This window comes from Puma concolor, chromosome E3, assembly GCF_028749965.1.
Source record: "Puma concolor isolate L17-30 chromosome E3, mPumCon1.1.hap2, whole genome shotgun sequence".
In the NCBI taxonomy this organism is placed as follows: Eukaryota; Metazoa; Chordata; class Mammalia; order Carnivora; family Felidae; genus Puma; species Puma concolor.
This window is the reverse complement of record NC_141682.1, coordinates 13367858-13392028: the sequence shown is the minus strand read 5'-3', so window position 1 is coordinate 13392028 and position 24171 is coordinate 13367858. Positions and strand designations below refer to the sequence as shown.

General features: G+C 42.1%; 1 protein-coding gene across 6 annotated transcripts in view; it reads right to left on the bottom strand.

The window, feature by feature from the left end:
* The window catches only part of AUTS2 (activator of transcription and developmental regulator AUTS2), a 1118163-nt gene that overhangs the window by 835147 nt on the left and 258845 nt on the right, over nucleotides 1-24171 (bottom strand). For all 6 annotated transcript variants that reach the window (XM_086691880.1, XM_086691883.1, XM_086691882.1 and 3 more), the window contains exon 2: nucleotides 7158-7370. In XM_086691880.1, coding sequence (XP_086548006.1) covers nucleotides 7158-7370 — 213 coding nt within the window. The remainder of the gene's footprint in view (nucleotides 1-7157; nucleotides 7371-24171) is intronic.

Below are 24171 nucleotides of genomic sequence, written 5' to 3'. Positions count from 1 at the left end.
AGCACACACCGAGTCTTCAAATGCACCTTTGGCTTTTCCTCCTTGGAAAAAGAATTACAAATTGGGCATCAAGACATCCGACAGTTCTCAGGCAACATTTACCACAGAGAGCTGCCTGTGCCTGCCTTAGAGCCCACCCACAATTTCATTTTCAATTAGCAGCTCCTCGAAAGGCAGTAATGAAAGCAGTTGCTAAAGAGCATTCAGATGTCACTGAAAGACTGCAAACCCAAACTGTAAATAGCACATTGTGAGTCGCCTGTCACCACCATCAACTCCCACGGGAATCTCGCAACATGTGGCTATCACAGCCATCTGCTCGGCTCCCCACCACCACCACTGCAAACCACACAGCCACCCACCCACTCCCACCTCCCACTCACTACCTGTCATGTGCAGGCTTGTGTGGAGACGGGAGGGCTGTGAGCGGAGATTAGAATGCAGAACGCATGGAGGCTTGTTTCGCATTTTGCAACTAAGATCTGGCCACGTGCGGATAACATCGTATCATCGGAAGAGGGAAAAACTTAAAATTAAATGAACACAAAATGTAGTCTTAAATAAAGAAAGGAAGTCCTATCAGCCCCCAGCAACTATCAGAAGTGTGGTGTAAAGGGAAAACACACTCCCTCGGTCTCCGATCACCCATACCAGAGGAATTTATGGTCGACAGAGCTGAAAACCATTTCTCTGGCTTGATCCTTCTTCCTCCTCTAACAATATGTAGGATTTAAAAAAAATTTTTTTCTTAATGTTTGTTTATTTTGAGAGAGATTGGGCATGAGTAGGGGAGGGGCAGAGAGAAAGGGAGAAGCAGAATCCGAAACAAGGTCCAGGCCTGAGCTGTCAGCACAGAGCCTGGCACGAGGCCCAAACTCACCGACCGAGCCACCTAGATGCCCCACGACATACAGAATTTAAATGGGCCTTAATAAAGTTCCGTGCAAACACACATATAACATATTCTTACTCTGGGATTTAGAGAGTACGACTATTGTTTCTTTCTTTTTTTTTTCCAATGGAGCCATTTCTATAGGTCTCAGGATCACTCAAGCATTTTTTAAATTGCATGCAGATCCTTTTCCAGTTCAGCCTGTCTTCTCTCTGTAGGTTTTGTTTTATGAGGTGGTAGTCAATGTGCTATGTCCTCTTTTAGTCAATTTTTACCAAATTTTTAATTAAATATTATCTATGTCACTTGGGTTAAGATTTATTCCTGGCCACATCACTCCAAACATCTGTCTCACTGAGGTCAAATGATGCTTATTATCACTCTTACCAACATCCAGGACTGGTGGAATATATCCCAGACAACAAGCTAAGGAGACAGGAGACACAAAACCAGAATTCTAGATCTTAAAAAAAAAAAAAAAAAAAACAAAAACCTGTCGCTGTCTCCAAATGCCCAAGTTAAAACAACAACAAAAACATTCATGTAACTTGCTACTGTGTTAGTCCCATGTTTTCCAAATACCTCCAATACAATACACACCTAATTCTGAACAGAGACAAGCCTGGATTGTAGGTTCCTCGAGATATTAAAATCTGACATCTTATCCTTATTTTGAGTTAATCAACATTCCAAGAGCAGTTATAAGCCAGTCTTTCTCCTCCCAACCTTTTATTAGCTGTTTTTATTCCTCTTTCTGTAGTTTAAGCAAAGGGGAAAAAAATAATGTGCAACTTAAATTCATCAGCAGGAAAAACAGAGGATTTTATTTACTATCTCAGTTTGTAACCTTCATGTGACAACACAATTTTTGAAAAAAGCAAACGAAATTCCAAGAACACACTGAACATGAAAGTCCCAAGTATGAAATAAAAACGGTTTAACTGCAGCTCAATGTCTTGACACTAGCTCAATGTACCTCCAGTCATTTAACCACTATAACGAATGTATTTATGAAAGAGGACCTCACGAGGTTCACAGGTCTTTTCATTACCAAAGTATAATCCCTAATTGCATTAGTGTTTCAAATGTTCTGATTTCCAGAAATCTGTAGGCTCTTGAGTCAAGCTGGATAAATACCTGTGTGATTTCAGGCTGGATTTCTACCCAAAACTAATTAGCCGTCTTCCGAAATAGGACTTGAACTGGATCTGTTTAATCAAAGTTGCACGTTATAAATCCTCCTTTGCAAGTTAATTTCTACTAGTAACAATGTCACAAAGCAGTCGTCACACAACCTGAGTCAGTCACACTGAAATAAAGGATCAGCTTCCGACAGCGAACGCTCTCATCGGGACCGAGCATGGGCAGAGACAGACCTCTCTAGCAAGATGGATGGAAGCACGGCTGATGGCTCGGTCACCTGGGCCCTTCTGTGCCACCAACACAGCCACCTTATTCCACATAAGGCCAACATGCAAAGGCAATACAAAAAGCCGATGCAACCACAACGGCTCTAACTTTAAAGACTCGGCACCGGGATCAGTCCCTCTTCTTCCTAGACATCAGAATACATTTTTGGTATCTACAGTGTCAGCTCTAAATTCTCCACATAGTCTGATTCCACCATACTAGATTCTCAAAGAGAGGACCCAACTTCCACTCCTTACAAGCACCCATATCAACTTGTATAAAGATTTTTAAGCCACACAAGCCATTCTCATCAGCAAAGTTAGAGTCTACCTGCTAGGCTCCTGAAATATTCCCAAATCCCTTTACTTCCCTCTCAAATGGTATCCTCCTGTGGCGAGAAGCAATCTCAGTAGGTTGCCTCTTTGTCTCAGAAATCCCATCCTTAGCTGAATGCCTTTTTAGAAACTGAAATTCAGTTAGGAGGGAGACTCTGTGGTTTATTTTGGTGATCCATTCTGGTATCTGTTTGTTGTAAGAGTTCATATGGCCTAAAAATTCCTCCTAGTTCATTTAAGCCTCTTTCCTCTGGTTCAGTTCCTACTAGAGAGAGAAAAGGCAGGCTAATGGACTAAATGGAAGTTCAGGAACACCGATTCTGAGCCAAATCTGAGAGTTCTCCTAACTCCCATTAACTTTTCCTCATTGCCTCTCTATTTTTAAAACTCCTTTGCTCTCTGTGTTTTCAACTACTAAGTAGTAAAATTTTAAATCCTCTCCTGTGGTCTAGAAGTGAGATATACTGAAAGAAAATTCAACGCCCTGGGAAGAGTTACATTTTCCAAAAATGCTTCTGAGGAAGTCCTAAGTTGGCTAGAGGGTTTGGCCGTGGGTCACTTCATTGCGTCCCTTAGCAGTTTCACTGTGACTTAGTCTGGCAGGTAGAGAATCAGGCTCCTTACACAGACAACCTGGGCAGCCTCTGTTCTGGTTTCCCAGTCCCAAGTCTAAGTAAAGAGGGGGACAAAAACTCTACCACACATCTTTACTAGTACTTTTTTAAAAGTACTAGTTAAAAATTAAAAGCTAAAACTGTTTAAATATAATGTCTGAATGTTCCCATCATGAGCAAATAGTTCTGTGCAGGATATATATAAGGCTCGGGGGTCAGAAAGACGTGCATTCTTTTGTAAAAGTTAATTTATTCCTCTTTTCCTTTTTAAAACCCCCTTTGGAAATTAAGGAGAATGTTCAAACCTGCCATATAAAAAGGTGCAGCCATTTTAAAAGACAGCTGCCAGCACAGCCTCCTCTACGTGAGTATGTATTTATACTTAACAACATAATCCAACAAGTTAGTTCCACTGGGGTGGTTAAGTGCCAGTTAAAAAGCTTTCTTTTCCCAGTATGAGAAAATACCACAAGAATTGAGGTTTCATAATCAGGCAAGAGAAGGAAAAAACAGCTTGATTTTAGAACTATGCATCTCTCTTATAAAAGTATATAATTGCACTCTCCTGGTAAAAAGATTAGTTGCCTTCAACGGATTCTCAGAAAAAAAAAAAAAATCTTATTATTTCCTCTCCATGAAGGAGTAACATCTTCCCATAATTACAGGAAAGCTGTGCATTAAGGTGCCTGCTCAGGAAGTACCATTTCCTAATAAGATGCAAACCTAATCCACTCTCACCAAGTCAAAAATAAAGACGAAATTCTCACCTCCTACGGCCCTCTTTCCTCTGTAGTTCTTCCGATTATAACTCCCTCAGTAAGAGGCACTAAGCAACAATCCATTAATTTTGAAATTCTCCTCAAGGACATTCTCATCTCAAGGCCCCCTCCCAGTTAAGATGGTCAGATTCAGCTACTTTATCTGGTAGGAGGCAAAGGCAAGGGAAAAAGTAACTGTGATGTGTCCATGCATTTAGCACAACAGGAAAGCAATGTCCAGTACCGTTAGCACAAGCTTTTGAGCATGTGCTGTGGCCCTTAAGCACCTGTGTGTGTCATCTTTTACCAATGATCACACAACAGAGAGCACCTGTCTGGGCAACACACACGTAGCCATGCCTCTGCCTCCTACTTTTCTCTTTTAAATGTCTTCACACAATTATCAACTAGAGACTCCGAACTGAAATACACTCAGACCTCCTGCAGTCTTCCTTTATAGACCTTGAAAACATTATGTGTCTCTGTGTTGTTCATCAATTTAAAGAACCATAGAACTCAGAGAGAGGAGCTTGAGAAATCACCTAGGCCAAACCCCTCACCTTCCAGCAACACACAGCGATTTGTTCAAGGTTTCAAAATAGTACATGTGATTCTAGGAAGACTACAACTGAAAAGTATTAGAGCTTTATTTTAGTTATCAACTTCTGCTTCCCTTCCTACTAGAAACACAACACTCGATTTGGGGAGTATATTTTGGCATCAACACTGAAGATAAGAAAAACACCACTTGTTTTGAAAACTCTTACATTGACCAGAAAGGTACGATTCATTCTTTCCTTCTCCATGATTCATAAGGAGTGAGTCAAAATAATTGCTTTTCAAATATTTTGCCTAAAAGAAGGATAGCTTTGATTTCAAGTGCCATTTTGTACCAGAAGGATGACCATTAGAACCAAAAGCTACCTGAATCTGAGACATACAAGTCCTGGCCTTCTTTGATGATCACACGAGGACAAGGCAGAAAGAATTTTGAGCACAGAGAGTGGAAAAGTCAAATGAAGTCTGGGATTAGAGAGTCAAGGATGAGGAACCAGAGTTTACTGTAGACTCAGGATTAAATTGGTTTCTTGTCTGGAAGGTAGGAAGCCTTCCTCCAACCCTGTTGGGAGGGAGGGCCTGGGGGAGTGGTAGTGGTCACAATGCAGCCTCTCTCCAGCGGGAAGAATGACCTTTCTCACATACCTCATACAGAGAAGCGTGGGTTGGGAGCCACATATACCACAGGAATATCACCTTTTATAGACCCTAGCCCTTCCTCCCTCACTCCACTCTTTCCACAAACAATTATTTTTAAAATAAAAAAAAGAAATCTTTATACAAATGTGGTTGCGTTCAAGCTTTCCAGCTCTTTCTCTGCCCTCTGAACTTGGTAGTTTATCATGTTTCTTCTTATGCCTTCATACACCATTTCTATAACCAAAGTCACTCCCTATGACTTAACTACTCACATAGTTCCTAGAAATACTTGTAAGACCCCCTCCAACCTGTGACCTGGAGTTCTCTTTCTCTTCATGCACAATCCTAATCTCAAACAAAGGAGGCAGAATATACAGGGAAAATAGAGCAATACAAAGAAATCTGGGTCTAAACCCTGGCTCATATCTCATTGTGAGAGCCCTGAGATAAGTCACTTTACCTCTTTGAGATCCAGTTTCCCCATCTGGAAAGTAAACATCTTATCACCCACTACCCGGGGTCATTGTGAGAATGACAGATCATACTCCCTTGTTAATGACTGTAACATGGTATGCATCAGATAAGTGTTAATAGTCACTATTACAACACCATTCTGGCATTTCATTTCAGGACACATATGTGCCTTCAGAAAACATTCCCTGTGTGTCAGATGTGGGGACGCTTCCCTGAGATCCTTCTGCGTCCACGCTGACTGACATCCATCACTTTAGATGTTTTCTCGGCAATATACCTCTCTCATTACCCATCAGGCTGAACTGTGACCCCAGGTCTAATTGCAGAGGCTACATCATATTGAGCCTTTTGCTCTTTCCAATCTTTTCACTAAAAATCACCACCAAAAATTCACTCTTGATGCTTTAGAAGAATGATTTCCAAACTGGCCTGGCTGTTATCACATAGGAAATTTCTAAGACCACCAAGTTCTGTGCCTTGCCCCCTAGAGATTAGGTCCTAAGGAGGGGCCAGAAGTGTGTGTTTACTAACACTCATAATATGATTCTAATGATCTGTGAAGCTTTGGAACCACTGTTTTATAAGATCCCGGATTTCTCCCTCTGCAAAGAAACATCTGCAAACTGGAAATTACCTGTTTGCCTTCTAATTAGCAGCACCTGCTCTGTGAACCACATTCCCTTCCTCTGCTTCCTTCAAGTGATAGTCAATCCCACCCAGTGGTCCCGCCAAAAACAAACAAAACACACCCAGGACACAGGTAACTCAGCTGGCACTAAAGCCTCTGGATTTGTGCAGAAAAAATTGCTATAAACAGCTTCGTTTCTCATTATTAATCTATCTCATGTGGGGATTTCCACAGGCAGAAAGGCTCCCCAAATGCCAAGAGCTATATTTTCTTGTGGATCACTGAAACCTAATTATTAACAGACCAGTAGGCCCTATCACCAGACTTTCATACAATCAGCAGATCACAAAGACAGTCCTGAATTATGGACTATGAGAACAGCTGAAGAACTGAAAGGCAATTTCGTTTCTTCGCCACTGCTCTCCCACATGCCACAATACTTGAGCTGCTCTGGAAAGCAGAAATCTGATGCAAGGCACTGCCTGCGTGTGGACAAACATTTTGAACACCTCAGAACCTTGAAATCCACAATGTATGTGATCACACATGCCCGTTCCATTGGTCCCAATTATGAAGATCTCTGCCCTGCCAGCCAGTCTGCCCCACACACCAGTAGCACCAGCATCAAGCTTTGTTGCAGTGAACACATCTGACGACAAGGATACCAACGCTGAAGTTTCAAAAGTAATAAAAACTCTGAGCTTGGCTTGTTTACACAACTCTGAGGGGCAACCCTCCAGCAGCCCAACGAGGACATCTTCTCCACCTGTCAGGAAGAACCACAGAGGGGCAGGTATCTGAAGCAGGGATCTTCTAGCCACAGAACAGGACAAACCCACACTTCCTCACCTGTCTGAGTCCCTTCGGCATCTTCTTCCTCTTCCCAAGGTGCTGGCAGAGGTTGCGGTCGTTCTCTCGGTCGGAGCTGTAATGATGTGGGTGGCTGAGTCTACTCTTCTTAGAATGAAAGGCCAGACCGTTAGTAAGTGCTTCTCGTTTCTTCTTGGTCAGAGGGGTCTGGCGTTTCTCCACACGTTCCTGAGGCTTAAGTGCTACATCTTTCTATAGAAAAGAAGAGAAGGAAAGGGAAATGATGGTTACACAGGTGTCTAAGGTCACATCCAAAACACAGGCTAAATGGGGTTATAAGAAGGGAGAGGAGAAAGCAGGAAAGCAGGATATGAGAATACCTAAAACTGAGAAACATGGCTCTCAATTTTTCTGAATCCCTAATGCCACCACAAATAGATCCTTTCTATTCTGGTTGGGCAGAAAAGTCAACAAAGCACAAAGCATCTGTCCATTAAAAGTGATTTCACTGCTTAGTGGCTTTCAGTGTGATTCTCAGCTAGGTCCAGCACACAATGACATTCCCCAAGGAGGCTCAATACAGTCACTTTCCAAGTAGGTACGTCAATTATGTTTCAGAAAAGAAGTACTAAGTGCATGCGTGATAAAAAAAAAAAAAAAAAAAAAAGACCGACTATACCAGGCCAGGTGGACATGAGCCAGCAAGAAAGAAACTATCAATTCATATGATTAAAATGTTTCCTCAATGCATTATATATTTTTAACACAAGTTCCTCTGAGCATCCTTAATTCCCGGTTCTCTGCAAAATGTAACAACAATATTATCACCAAGATCTACAGCAACTTTTCATTTATTGTTGTGTGTGGTTGGGCAGGGCGGGTAGAAAGGGTAGGAGAAGGGTAATGGATGTCCTGGAATAGCAAGCAGCATCTGTAGAGCCTAGAGGCGGGCACTTGAGGCTATGAGATCTAGCGAGCTCTGGGCCTGCAGACAGCTCAGAATCTACTGAAATACTAAAAGACCTGGGTCCACGGCCTGACACTGCCATTATTCCTTAGGACACTTGAAGTACTCCACTGGTACGACATGAGTGAATGTCCTTTGAACCCTAAGAAATGTTGTACACATTAAGCACTGAAATTAAAAGAGACTTAGCACTCAGTCACTTGTAAATGAGTAGACATGATCCTATTTACACAACAATGCTCCTTCATGGAGCCTCACCTCCCATACAAATGAATTGTTTCCGTGGTCCTAAACAAATGTACATTAAAACAAACAATAACTAAAAGGGAAGTTTCCCTTTACCTTCTCCTTAAAAATACCTCTCTCTCTCTCTTCCCCTTCCCTTCTCCCACCTCCCCTACCCCTTCCCCCTCTCTCCTCCTTTACAGTCTTCTGTCCCTGGGGAGTTCTCTATCCTACTGCTTCCCAATATCCAGCACTGCCCATTTGACATACACGCTGTTCCTCAAGCTCTTTCCCCAGATCAGCCAGGGCTGATACTAATGAGTACGGAACCTGGGGCCTTTACATCTGCCTCAAAGCCCTGCTGTCCACACACACACCCATTTCCTAAAGGACTCTTACCAGGGCTGCCCATTCAGGAAGACCTTTCTTATAATGCAAAGTGCTGTTCTCAAGCCATCACACATTCAACAAGTATTCTGTGTGCACCCAGTCCATACCAGGTACAAACTTGGCATTGTCCCAGAGGCACTGGGTAAACAATCCTGTGTGGAAAAAATCCCCACCTCATGGAGCTTAAAATTTAGGGACAAATACTAATCAAATCACACAAATAGTTCACTGCAAACTGAACTATCTGCTCTAAAGGAAAGGAAAAAGGAGCTAAAATTGGGGGAAATGGTCTCATCCAGCAGAGTGGGTTGGTGCTGAGGAGATGGCTACCATTTGACCTAGTTCTGAAAGTCTGAGCAGAGAGAACAGCTTATGCCAAGGCCCTGAGGCAGCTGGCAGCATGACCCCTTAAAAGAATCAGGGCACAGACTAAGTTACCATTCATCTCAGTAACCCCAATGCTTCACATAGAGAGTCAGGCAAATAACAGGTGGTATATATGTTCATGTTTGCTAGATAAATAAGTGAGACAACTGGTTAAACTATCCAAACCTATTAAGCCACAACAGTGAGTTAACAACACCCCAAGCTGGCACTACCACAGAGTGAAGCAAACTGGAAAAGTTCACTGAAACAGGGAACCAAGGAACCTAGCAGGCATCGCTGAAACAAGATCACAGCAAACAGCAAGAAACCCCAGAAGGGGTAAAAGGCCTTATCCCTGGAGCAAGAAGACATCAAAAATACCAATCTCATAAGGCAAATGAGTGGCTTCTGGTCTAACTTCTAGCTGCTGTCAGTGCAGATGATTTACCCTCTGCCATTGAAGAGGCAGCTCTCCGGGCCAACGAGGATGTGGTGGTCAGTGTTTAGGGGACAAGTTGGGATCGAAGTGATCACATGGGCATTGATTCCACAGTCTCAGAACCTTGTACACTATGCCTAACACATGGTAAGTGTTCAATAAATGTCTGCTGTATTTATTCCTTTCTCCAGCGTCCACTACCACAGTCAGCTATGTCAGACATCTGCTCAGCTCAAACTACGCTGCGTTTAACATCACATGCAACCAAAACAGTCAGTTATCATGAAAAGATACTCAGGAATGACGCAATGCTAGCAGAAGCAGCCAGGTGAGTTGCATCGTGGACTGCTTCTAAGCAATGTACTCAGTTGTACTATTTCTGCTAAGAGTAATGTAGCAACTCCCCACGGGGTTAAAAAAAAAAAAAAAAAAAACTCCTCTCTTTGTCACACAACCCACCTACTGCCCACATTATATGCATGTAGAGTATCAGATTAATAAACAAATGATACTTAATAATGTATCAACTGCGCTTTTAAAAAAAATTATGCCATTCTCTTTGGAGACCAAATCTCCTTTCATACGGAAGGTGCTCCAAAGTATATTGAAAATTACGTGCAATTCCATACAAATGTGAATTAATATTTATGAGAGTATGGTATAATTTTTTCCAAATCCATTTTATTTTCATGTAGCATATTAATCAAGGCATTCTCACCGCACCACAGAATAGCTACACAGAGCAAATGGACCCCATGCCGTGACATTAGCTTGTAAGAGACCTGCCGAAGTCTTAGCAGCAGCAAGTACAATCATCTTAGTTCCAATTAATATTGAGATTTTCAACTCTGGAGGGTGTTGGTGGGGGAAGAGGAGGTGAGAAAGAATCAAAGGGTGTGTAAAGGTGGTGGTTTAAGAGGTAAGAAATCAAGAGTCTTTAAAAGGTTTTTATTATATAAGCAGTTTATATTTCCAAAGATGAGAAATTACCTTTATTCTCTCAAAGATATCATTTTATTTATAAATTGCTGCATAGACACTTTGGTATAATTCTTGAATAAACCAGGCTGCTGTTTATTCTTTCCCTCTGTAAACATTTTACTGGCTACTTACCATGTATAAAGTAAAATAATCATGTAATGTCTCACTGAATGTCTTGGAGGAAAAATGACAAAAAAATGTCCACTATGAGCGACAAGAATCAAAGACAAAAAGACTGATTATAAATTACTCACCTTACAACATTCTGAAGAGCTATGCACATGATTATATGCGTGTGTATGTGTGCATATATCCATTCACCAACAAACTATGAGCAACTAATTTAAGAATTTCCTGAAAGAAACCTGGGTGGTCTACAAAGCACCGCTACAATGTGGGAATGAAACTGTGTGGTTTATAGAATAAATCTTTACCCTCAACGAATGATGACTTTCAAAGGCCAGTCGGCTCACTTGTCTACCAGATGCAGGCTAGCAATTCCCAGAGAAAATTAGTGTCCATCCAAATGACCTGCAGTGCTTTTGAAAAACAAGGTGACTGTGCCCCATACTTGGCAGAGGAAGCATTTAGCAGACAAACACTGGGAGGGAGAGTAGGGAGGTCGGAAGAATAAGGAAGATGTCTGGAAGAAAATGTTTTAAGGCATTCATTTGACAATCAGGGAAGCAAGCAAGAAAGCCAGCCAGCCAACAACAGAAGGCTGGCTAGGAAGTAAAAAGATTTAGACATATTTGCTGGCAATCGAGGGGGTAAGCACACAAGCCACGCATAACAGATGGGAATAGGTTTCATGAGTAGTTGAAATTATGTGATTTTTAGGTCATTGGCGATGGAGGGGAGGGTCACAGTGGCACACACACGGAGAGGCTCAGGAGACCGACTATTTCCTTCAACACCCAGGCTTCCACAAACAGGTGATCTTGCTCTTGACTTTCCCTGCTCTCAAATTATAATCTCTCACCAAAGCCTTCTTCTGCCACTCCTGAATTTCAAAATGAGATGGTTCAGTGTTGTGCAGACTAGGGGAGAGCGACAAACTGCAGATGAAGCACTGTCTCAGCGGCGGGGCTGCATTTGCTGATTACAGATGGAGCCAGAGACAATAGAAAATGAGGGCACAATTTGCCTGCCTTGCATGAAATGGGTTTTAGAAAGAGAGTCTCCATCTGATTTTTCCAACCAAACTAATCTGAAAGCAGCCTATCACTTACAAAGCATCTGTGGCATGTGTGTCTGCACAAGCCCATGTGTATGTAATGTGGGAAAGAGGGGTAAAGCGGAAACAGCCTCTTCTGTAAGCTATCTGATCTCAGGGACTTGCAAAGAAATAACAAAGAAGCCAGGGGAAGGAAGTAAGAAAAAGCGCCTCGGCCTGTCACCATCAAAGAGCGTTTCCGGCTGTGTTCTGTCATTTTGGTTTGTCAAGTCCTTTGTTGGCTTTCTGTATTGCATTTGCACTTATTTTCGAATGGTTTTACGAACACTGATTCCATCTCTTCCCTTAAGTGCAAATGAAGTGAGAGTGTTTATAGCGACTGTAAGAAGTGAAAAACTAGAAAGAAACAAAACATACAGCTCTTTCAAAACTTAACTCTGTCCGGACATGGTGACACTAGCCCCTACTCTAGCCTTCTGAACACACCTTCAGGAACTGAACTTTTTAGTAAGGAGACTGTCTGTGTAGGAATTTACAAACAAAATAACCAATACAGCATTCAAAAACAATTCCAAATTCATGGGGCACCTGGGTGGCTCAGTCGGCTAAGCGTCCAATCTTGGCTCAGGTCATGATTCCAGGTTCGTGGGTTCAGGCCCCACATCGGGATGTGTGCTGACAGAGCCTGCTTCAGATTCTGTGTCTCCCTCTCTCTCTGCCCCTCCCCTGCTCATACTCTGAGAGAGAGTACTCCTCTCTCTCTCCAAAATAAATAAACATTTAAAAACTTTTTTTTTTGAAATAATAATTCCTAATTAAAAAAGAAGAAACCTACTCTGTACCAGACACTTTGCCACCCATTAGAAATACATAAGAAAGGATCCCTGAACTTAGGCTGTTTAGTGGGGGTGCAGGAGACAAATCAACAAGCTATCACAGGAAAGCAGGTTAGGAGAGGAATAACTAAGGGACCCAATGCTTCTGCCTTTCACACTGCCTTACAGTAACTGTAATCCTGCACTGGCATGAAAACAGAAAAACAGACCGATGGAACACAACAGAGTACGGGAATAGACCCATATATAACTGGACAACTTGTTTTCAGCAAAAACACAAAAACAATTCTGTGGAGAAATGCTGATGGGACAAGTAGTGAGTGAGTGTGTGTGTGTGTGTGTGTGTGTGTGTGTGTACCCGTGTCTATATATGCAAAAAATTTATTTTGATTCAGGGCATCCTGGCTGGCTTGGTTGATGGAACACGTGACTCTTAACCTCAGGATTCTGAGTTCAAGCCCCACACTGGGTGTGGAGCTTACCTAAAATAATAACAACAACAACAACAACAACAACAATAATAATTCTGATTCACATCTCAGTCTAATTAGAAAAATTAAGTAAAAATGTGTCATAAACCTAAATGTAAAATCTAGAACTACACTTTTTTTTCTTTTAAATGTTTATTTATTTTAGAAAGAGAGAAAGACAGAGTGTGAGTGGGGCAGGAGCAGAGAAACAGGGAGACACAGAATCCGAAGTGGGCTCCAGACTCTGAGCTGTCAGCACAAAGCCCAACACGCGGCTGGAACTCAGGGACTGTGAGATCGTGACCTGAGCTGAAGTTGGACACTCCACCGACTGAGCCACCCAGGTGCCACAAGAACTACACAACTTATAAAAGAAAACAGAGGGGAAAACTTGTGTGACTCAGGTTAAGCAAAGATTTCTTAGACATGATGCCAAAAGCACAATCCATAAAAGAATAAAGTGATAAATTACACCTCATCAAAAATTAAAACTTCTGCTCTTCAAAAGACACTGTTAAGAAAATGAAGAGACAAATCACAGAATGGAAAACTATCTGCCAAGTATATTTATCTGAGAAAAGTTTTGTATCCAAAATATATTTTTAAAGTTCTCAAAACTACATAAAAAGCGTGGCACCTGGGTGGCTCAGTCAGTTAAGTGTCCATCTCTTGATTTTGGTTCAGGACATGATCTCACGGTCTTGAGATCAAGCCCCATGTTGGGCTCTGCAGGGAGCCTACTTGGGATTCTCTCTCTCCCTCTCTCTCTCTGGCATTCCCCCACCCATTCTCTCTCTCTCTCTCTCTCTCTCTCTCTCTCTCTCTCTCACACACACACACACACAAAACAAATAAGCAAACATTTTTTTTTAAAAAACCCAGTTTTTTAAATGGGTTTTTGTTTAAAGATTTGAGCAGTTAACTAAAGAAGACATATGGGTGGCAAGTAAAAGATGTGAAAATATGCTTAACATCCAACAGTCATCAGAGAAATGCGAACTAAAACCACAATGAGATGCCACTAGCTACATATCAAAATGGCTAAAACAAAAAACAGTCATCACACCAAGTGCTGGCAAGGATGTGGAGGAACATTCAAACACTAACGGGAAGAGTGAAAAATGGTACTGCCACTTTGGAAAAACAGTTTGGATGCTTCTTTAAAAGTTCAAAGTATACCTACCATATGATCTAACCATTCTATGCCTAGGTATTTTCCCAAAAACATCAAAGCACGTGTCCACAAAAATATCTGCACGTAAGTGTTCCTATCAGCTTTTTACAGCCTAAAATTGGAAACAACTCAAAAGTACATCAACAGGTGAATACACTGTGACATAACCATTCAGTGGAATATTACCCAGCAACAAAAAAGTAGCCTCCTGATACATGACAACTTGAATAAATCTCAAAATAATTATGCTCCGTAAAAGAAATGAGTAATGAAAGAATACATTTTGTTCGATTCCATTTATATAAAATTTTAAAAACTGTGGCTCCCTGGGAGGGAGGGGCAGGAAGAGGTTATAGAGGAACATGAGGAAACATATGGATGGCTAAACCTACTCATGGTCTTGATTACGGCGATACTTTCACGATTATACACAGTATGTCTTATGTAATATCAATAGATACATGTACATGCTTAATATTCACGTGAAAACTTATCAAATTTTATACTTTTAATCCATGCAGTTTACTGGTATGTGAATTATATCTCAATAAAGCTGTTGAAAAAGAAATGGCAACCCTTGCCATCACACAGCTGGCGTATCACCACCACCAATAACTGGATTGCATTCAACATCCATCCAAAGGTCATCTTTCAGATTCCTGAAACAAAGGGATGACCACACTGGAAGGTCTGGCCTTTGCCCATAATGTGGCCATGAAGTTTCCAGTGGAGAAGACTCAGCTGTGGACATTAATGCCTCGTGCCATCTTCACATCATTTTCAGTGACAAGGTGGAGTCCACATTGTGCCTCCTTTCTTCACTTCTATCAGTCAATTAACTCTCAGTCATTCACAGGCTAACCTTTGGTAAAGTCTTCCTAGCTTTCTTTCAAGTACTCTGGTTAGCTGTTTGGCCACAACCTGTCTCATGAACACTTCAATCAAAAAGCAAAGAAAGAAAACATAAATACATTTTTAATGTTCCTACACAATGTTCCTCAAAAAAATTTGAGGCAGCTTATCAAAATATATTTAATACATGATGGCACACAGGACATAAGGGAATCCAAATGGAGAGAGGAAAACGAGTTTAAAAAAAAAAAAAAAAGACCAAGTATAGAAAAATTCAGTATATAAAAACACCTATCAAAGGTACAGTGTCATGGTCAGAAGTGACAAGTAAAAAGGAAAAAATAAAAGTAAATAAAAATAAACAACCCAGCCTCTTGAGAAGCTTTCCTAAATTCAGTTACAGGATGAGATCACAACCACCAGCTTAAGTAAGATTTTTGCACACTCTGAATTGAAAACGTCCCAGCAGCCTCTCATTCCCATAGATAATTGAGAGTTGGCTGCTGTTAGACCTTAACACTCTCAAAGTGGTTGAGTCCCTGGCAACTAGATGCTATTGCTTAAAACAGTTTAGGCTCTTAGCCCTGAAGGATTCCTAAAATTGGATTACAGTCCCTCCAGATAATCTGAGAAATACAGCATGACGAAAAGGAAACCTTTAAAAAAAATTTTTTTTAACTCCTCCATAACAGCAACATTCTGAAAGCTGAGCACAGCATGACTGAGGCAGAAAATCTCATCAGAGAAGGCTTAAGGGCGATAACGTACACAAAGAGTGAGTCCAAAAAGGGGAAGGGAACCACACAACAGAGGAGAGTATAATGGAAGCCAGAAGAGGAAGTAGGCACGCAATCCTCAGGCCTTTCCATGGGCGGGAGCCTGGTTTGCTACCTCAAGAGAGGCAGGCAGAACAACAACAAGCAAATTGCTGTTGGTTTTTTATCCACTCTGGTCACACGCACATTTGAGAGGATGTATAATTTTAATGCTGTATATAATTCTTTTAAATAGGCATTATGCATTTTTTTGACTAGGCATTCCATGCAAAAAATGGGGAAGGGGTTAATTAATGTTCTTGTTGCATGTGGCAAAATAATTAAATTAGTAATTGGGGCCTCCCTGAAATACAAACTAAGGTTTGGCTCCACAGGGACGGTGGCTATGACTCCTTCATCATCCCTGAACTCCCTGCAGAGAACACAGTACAAAGCACACAATAGTTGGGTTTCGAACAAATGAATTAGAGAAATGAGGACACCATGAATGTTTCTCTCATTCCACAGGATATCCCACCAGCCTATGAATCCTACTACTCCTCTTGCCAGGTAAAAACTTCCCAACGTATTATTTAATGATACCCCCTCAGCACGTCGTGATGAGACCATCACCATACCCCTATAATAAAAAGGGGTTGAGCAGATGCCTCAAGAGATCACGCAGATGACCTTATAAGTCCGAGAGAAGACAAAAACAACAAAGCAGACCGACTGGGAAAATGTCACGTCCTACATTCCTTTTTGTGGCTTCATATCAAGGCCAAACAAGCACTTACCGGGTCTTATTACCTCCTACTTTTAGAAAAGTCAAGTGGTTGATACTATTATCCAGATATTCCATACGAGGACATTGACTGCCAGTGAAAACTTCTTCATATCCAGATACTGACCCAAAATGGTAATAATGTTCCCAACTTCTCCTCCCCAGGAGGAGTTCCCCTCACACACTACTCCATCTTTATTTTAAATGACCAATGTCTCTAGAAATACTCAGCAATTAGCTTTCTGATTCTGTTGTAGTTATTGTCAGCTGTATGCGTACGGTGGTTACTTCCCAGTCCTGGAAGGAGGAGTCCTGGAATCAACAGGTATTCCAGCTTTGGTGTGGGAACATGACCTTCTCTGGGCTTGCATTACCATTATATAGAGAAAAGCAGAGGAGAGGATTACAGGCTAGAAATCCAACTTACAACACAGATGGGTATCTGGCCCTACGTGGACCTTTCATTTACTTACAGACAGACACAATGTATCCATTCATTTCACTTTTCTAGCAAGAGTGAAATGAAATTAACCTCAGAAGAAATAGAAAGCAAAATAAAGATTGGGATTCTAAGCCATGGAAGGGTCCTGCCTATTCCTCTCTGCCATGCTATACCAATTCTGATCCTCACTCTTCCCCTACATCTTCCCCAGAAGAGAAAAAACAAATTCCTGGTGGGATACCAGAATCTTAGGGGACACAAGGGGAGACCACTAATATCTAGCCCTGGTTTTATAAGTCAAATCTAAAAGAACAAAATAAAGCAAAAAGTCACATCTGCATTACTAGACAGCAGAGGACACCTCGGTATTTGCTTTAGTTTAGGGCTGGCCGTGCTGTCATAGAAGCAGGGGGGTAGCTGGAAGCGGGGAGCGGGGAAGCACTTAGAGAGGCCCACTTAGGAAAAAAAATCACACACACATGCGTGCGCACACAAAGAAGGCATATTCTGTCCACTCAGCAGACAGGAAACAATTTTATGAAAGGTAATTTAATGTTTAGGACTATTCAGTGACAGGAAAAGCCACTTCTGGCAAAATTCATGTTATGCAGGTCTGAATACAAATACAGTTTCGTACAGCATATCGGGAAGGGTACGTGGATGAGAGACAGTCCCTTTATGGCTCAAGTTTGGTTCAGATAGGTTTCTGGAGAACAATGAAATCATTATTACTTGAGTAATAATCTGTTCCTTTCTCCCAACTTCCCAGAAACTGTAGTCAACTTCCCATTGGAGATGAGCAGGCATTCCTTCATTTACAGAGAAGTGATCCAGAGAAGCAACATGTACATGTGCACATAACCCTTCCCACACTCCAGTAGTAACTGTTACACCCTTTTTCAAACTAATTTTAATTGGCTTCTCAAGGGGCAGGAACCAATCTACTCCAAAATCTATAAATTTAGGGTCCTCCATGGGAAAATCTCTTAGGTTCCATCAACCTCTCTAATGTTATCATCCTGGCAGGCTATTTGAGCACATATAAAATGTTCAACAAATGTAGCTTAGAGTTCACTGATGCAGTTGAGGTTTTTCTCCCACAAAGTATTTTCATTTTCTAAAGGAGGAAGCTGAGGGCTGGTAAAGCCCACTCTCACTCCCTAACACCAGGTCATTATAACCTTATTTGCGTCAGGGTTATGACCTTTTTGTTTGAAGAAAATTTTATATTACAGTTTAGTGTTATCTCATTATACAATCCTTCTCCTCACCTCCACTTCCCCTCCAAATCATAATTGGAGAAAGGCTATACCTCTTATGTCAAATATGTGAACTCTTTCAGAAGTATTCAAATCAGCAATAAAAAAAATCTAGACAGAAATAAAAGCTTTGGCGCTTTCTCTAAAACTGACAATCTTTACCGTTTTATTTCAGGGGTGAAAAGTGACAGAGAATGACACCTTTCTGACCTTAAAAAAAATACGAAGCTACACAAACATTCCAGACCCTGAATCCCACATGTTCTGCCTGTGTGGGTAAATAAATATTAGTGGATAATGATAACCGCTATAACTACCCACAGGTGCAAAATGTGGGCTCCTGTTTAGCGCATACTGCAAATGCTCTGTCACTAAATAAGACACTTATATGGGTTTCATGGAAAATTTTCCAAGTCTTGGAGCTTGTTCACACAGTTCCAGTCTATGACTCTGCACACACTCCCTCTCTCATCACCCCTGCTCTTCTATTTCCAGTTTTATCCAGAAAGGTTTTCTTTGCTTTAGCATCACATGGGTAAAAATAAAAAAGAACTATCCTGCAGGTATGCACAGAACCTAGGAAAGGGCTTGAGATGGACCCACTGACCTGAGACACAGACTAAATAAACTCCAGCTATTTCTGCAATGAGAAGAAAGAAGACCCTACAATTACAGTTGAAGGAAGAAAAGAAACTGTCCTTTCCATGGGCTATGACACTGACCTGAGAGATGAAGGGTTAGTGTCCATCCGCATAAGGGAATCAGATGCTAATTCTGAGGCAATTCTGTCATGCAAAGATGGTCAGACTTTTATCCAGCTTCTTGAACAAGCCACATGCTTGTCACTATAAGAAAGCTTCCTATAGATAGATATAGTGATGTTTAGGTACTTATTGGGTCTATCAGATTTGATAATGGAATCAATCTCTTCCTTTAGAAGCTGTGGGTTAATGGCAAAGTTTATTAAACTGCAGGCAGTCATTCAGAAAAGATCAATAGAGACATGATTACAGAGTAACCAGAGGATTAAACATGAGATTTATCACAAAATTAAACTGAATTAAATGTTCTCTGATAGCACTTGAAATGCTGTCGATACCTTTAACTCATAATCTAGGCTTTCTGTGTTTCCCTAATAGGCAATAGGGATGTCTGATTTGAGGAGATGACTGCTATATAAAAAGATAAGCCATGGAGATTTGCTGAAAGCACTGAGAGTCTCTTCTGAAAATGTTCCCCCATTTTTACGAAGCAGCATTTAATTTATCTCTAAGAGCTGACCACAGTGAACTCAGCAGAGTTTTGAGTTACTAAGTGCATACCCCACTCGGTCCATCCCTAACACGTGCCTGTACATGCTCACAGGCATATAAGATCATATAAGATCAGTCTGCAGATGACACACTTTAAACAATTTCCTTCTCTTCTCTCACTGCGGTGACACACTGTGGTGTGACGCTGGCCCTTGGGCCCATGAGGAAAAGGAGCTGGAAAACATCATCTGATTGTAGGAAAATCAACCTTTCCTCATCCCGGGAGGATTTCTTGATGCCACCACAAGCTCAGCAAATCACATTCATAAAGGTGAAATCCCCATCACAGCCTATGAAAGGGGAGCACAGCTAAACAAACTAGCAACGGCAGATACACTGGGAATTGGTGCAGGAGTCAATATACATGATGGCTGTTAAAACTGACATCAATACCACAGTGAGAGAGAACAGCTCCGCAGGACCTGAAATGATAAAGGCCAGGCCTGCTGTGTGAGCTCAGGAGGGTGTGCGCATGAGCAGATGGGCTGGTAGGGAAATCAGTCTTGGGGCCAAAAACCGAGCCTGTGGTTTTAAGCTATACCTTAGATGGCAGCATCTTTGAGGGAGACTTCTTCTTTTCCCTTGTCCGGTTGCTATAATATTGTGAGTGTATTTCATCCCACAGATGGCATCACCCTGCCCTGATAAGCAAGCAGCAGGCTCTGGTGATTTCAGCAGTAATCCAATATGGCAGCTCTTTTGTAAAAGGGGGTAGAGCTGGGATGGAGACAAGATGCTGAGGCTGATTTTCTCATCCCCTCGTCAGCAAACGAGTTTACACCAGAGCAACCACGTTTCTCTCAGCAGTTACCCAACCTTACAACAGTGCCCTGGGTAGTCCCAAACGCTTCTCAATTCCTCAGGGAACAAGAAGGCCACCTTGCCTGCTGAAAAAGGGACTCTGCGCCCCACCCTAAAAGCTACGGCTGCTTTTAAGGACACAAAGCCAACATTTTTATGTTCGGACTCCTTTACTGATAGGGATCCTATCAATTTCTTAACTTATTTCCCACAATAGAAACTTAATTCCAAAGAAACGACAATACTTCACTGCTACCCATTCTCTGCATTCGTCTCCCATTTCCTCCTTTGTGTCTTTGCTCAACTAGTCCTGACACAAGCAGGTGCTTTGGTGGCAGTTAGATCTGGCCTTGAGCAGTGGTGTTGCCATTTTGTGGCTTTGTGACTTTGAGTGAGTCTCCCAGCCATTTTAAGCCTCCATTTCCACTTGCAGAATACAGGGATAGAGTAAGGAGACAGATTTCAGGATATTTGTGGAAAGTGCCTGGTTATTTTCCAGCATAAAGTAAACAGTAAATAAGTGATAAGCGAGGAATTCCTCTTCCTGACTAATATAGTCAGGTTCTTAGTCATTATAAAGGGAAACTGATAGTCATTATAAAAGCCTATATTTGGCACTGGGGGATTAATGGTGGGATCTGTTCTCCATCTATCCTCAAGACTGTGTTTACAGAGTATCTTTCATTGTACCAAGTAATGTGCTGCGTAGTATATGTATAATACTTCTTTTAATTACCACAACGCCCTGTGAAGCCTCAGTATTCTCATTTCTATAAAATGGCAGCTAATTACGGCACCTAACTTACAAAGCAGCCATTAGGATTAAATAAGCTAATATAATTTCTGGCATATGCTAGGGTTAGTTATTTTATTACTATGAATTGACCTGACCAAGCGAGTACTCATGATATATCCAAAATTTAAAAGACCCACCATATAAACTGTTCATAGAGACAGGCAGAAAGGGCCTGAGAAAGCACTGCCACTGATGACATCATAAATCTCTTTTCAACTGCTTTACCCCTGCTGGTTTTCCAAATGAGACATCTGTCCATTTCCAAAAGGAAAATAAATACACAAAATGGTTACTAGATGCAGTTCAGCATGAAGAGATTGCCTACAAAGCTTGCTGCCAGAGCCTAACCTTGAAAGAAATGGGTTTCTTGGACTCTATTAGGGAATCCCTCAATGTGCCATCCAAAACCTTCCTGCACAAGGCTTAATGGAACAGGGGGAGATGGAAAAAAGCAGGGGGGGGGAGCTCTCCTTCCCAGCAGAGCACTGACACATACTGTACCGTTTGGGAGGCAACTTTATGTGCTCTTAGTAGTAGATTAATGAATGTAATTACCTAGCATTGTGGCTGTGAATGCTGCAAAAACTATAATTTATAGAGTGCTGTAAAGTTCTAATGTGTTTTTATGTCCATAAGCTGCTTAACCATAATCTAATGCATTTGTACAAGAACAGGCTAAGTGGCTCTCAGCTGAACAGTGAACACAAGTGTCTGAACCTCGGCGATTCTACTCGTACATCTTTATAACCCAACCCCGTGTGGTAAGCATCTGAGGGAAACAGCTGCTGAATTACACAAATAATTCTAGAGACAGTGACAAGGCTCTCTGCCTCTCGCACCATGAGAAGAGTTTCTGGCTGACAAGGGCTGCAGGCCTTAATTACATGCTGCGGGGATTCCGCATGCGTGTTCAGCGAGTACTTCTCTCCTTACTCACCACCCTCTCCTCCAGTGTGCTGGCCCTCACCCCTGCCCCTGAAGGGGGTGGAGAGGCAGGGTAGTAACAAATGGACGGCAGTGAGAAGAGCACAGGCAGAGATATTCCATCTCTCTCTGAAAATATCCTACCTGACTTCCAGTTTGGAAAAAGGCTCCCCATTTCCAACTTTTCCTCTTTTCCTGCCATTATATTTTCAAGGAAAGGGAGGCAGAGCTCAACCGGTCTTTGACATCTAAAGCAAATTATCCTTTGGATTACCTCAGAGTTTGAAGCATCTCATTTGATTCTCTGTACAGATGCTGTGACGATCAAGAGGAGGGTAGTGATGGCGGCCATAGCGGTGGCTGCCACGTGCCAGAATTGCACACCCACCCCGATCCTGTGAGCGGGTGCTACTGACAACATTGTCTGATAAACAGACTGAGGGCCAGGACTCTGCGTGGCAAGGCACTTCAGCTTTCCACTCCAGAGCCTATGCCAAACTCACCAGACAAGTTACCTAACGATTTTTCCGTCTGTAACATAGATATAATCATAGCATTTTACCTCCTAGGATTGCTGTGAAAATCAAATAAGTCAACACATATAAAGTGCTTAGAGTAGTGTCAGGACCTAAGCAACACTTTGTCCACTGGCCATCAGTGCAGTGACAAGGGGAGACACCCCGGAAGCGGCCTACATTTCTATAGGCAAACATTCAAAGTCTCAAACATCTGTAACTGGGACTTCCAGAGACTCACCCTGGAACACAACAGTACCAAGCAACAGATAAGGCAGCAGCATCAAAGTGCGACCGGACAAGCCCCACGCTACTCCCCAAAGCACAGTGTTGAGTGAACGGCTCTCCCAGAGGGCACCTCCAAAGGAGCCTCAGACGTTAGAGCCAAAAAGAGCCACCGCAGCAGGAATCCCCACTTTCTCCTCTTTTCAGTAGCAGTGCCATATGGTCACCAGTGAGTAAATATTTTAGCACAATTAAAAAAATAATAGGAAAACACAAGGCTAGGAAATCAGAGCTCTCGCTTTAGTACAGGAACACAATGGCATTACATCAGTGGCCACGCAGAGATGAAAAGCCAGCTCTAAGACACACACTCAGGATAAATTAGTATCGTGGCTAATAAATAATTGATGCTCTTCCTAGTTAAAAATGTACTGCTCTTCAGCATTCACAGATGAGATGTGATGTGGATTCAATTAAAGCTCTATCCTGTCCACGGGAAAAAACTGCCTCTCAGAGACAGCCATGTGGTGCTTCTTCACTTCTCATGCCAGCCTCATCTCTGGAAGCCTCAAGATCCATCACGTTCACAGGGACTGCTCAGGCAGTAGCTACACGTCTCTCTCTTCGAACAGGAGAGTAGAAGAAAACAAAGTTTAGAAGTAAATAACACAAAGAGGAAAGTATTTCCTACACCCTGGAAAATTAGCCCTGACCCTGGACACGAGCACCAGTTTCCGTTATTTAGTCTAAAAGAAGAGGGGGTGGGGGTAAATAAACCGCTTCCTGAAAAACACTGCCATGGTCCTAAAAAAGCCGAAGTTAGGCACAATAAGGCTTTGGGATGCAGCCAGTTCTTCCCCTTTGCCTCCCCGCATCTCGAGCTTTCCCGACTACAAACCACTGTCCACCAGCAGCCTTCAAGATCACTTCCTCCTCTGCAGTGCCAACCATTAACAGATAGTTGCTGGCCACAAGGAAGTTCCCAAACTTTCACTAGTTTCTCACCCTACCTGCCACCACCCTCCTGTTTGCCTTTCTCACTTCACAGTCTCTCTAAGGGAATAGGACCCTGATGGTTTCTTCACATTCTCTCCACCCATCACCACCCCCCACCCCCTCCCTCTATCCTAGTCCACACGTGTCCACTCACTTCGGGTCAGCACACTTCTACTTCATGACTCCCTATAAGAAGCTCATGACACCCTGCTGCTTGCACCAAAATGATGGTACCAACTTCCCCCATGCCCTGCCAGGACTTACTGGTTATGCCTCACACATTAACTCCCTCTCTATCCACAAGCCTTAGGGATGATTTCTCCCTTCCAGGCACCCTTAGCACTTTCTGTCTACACCAGTGGTCTG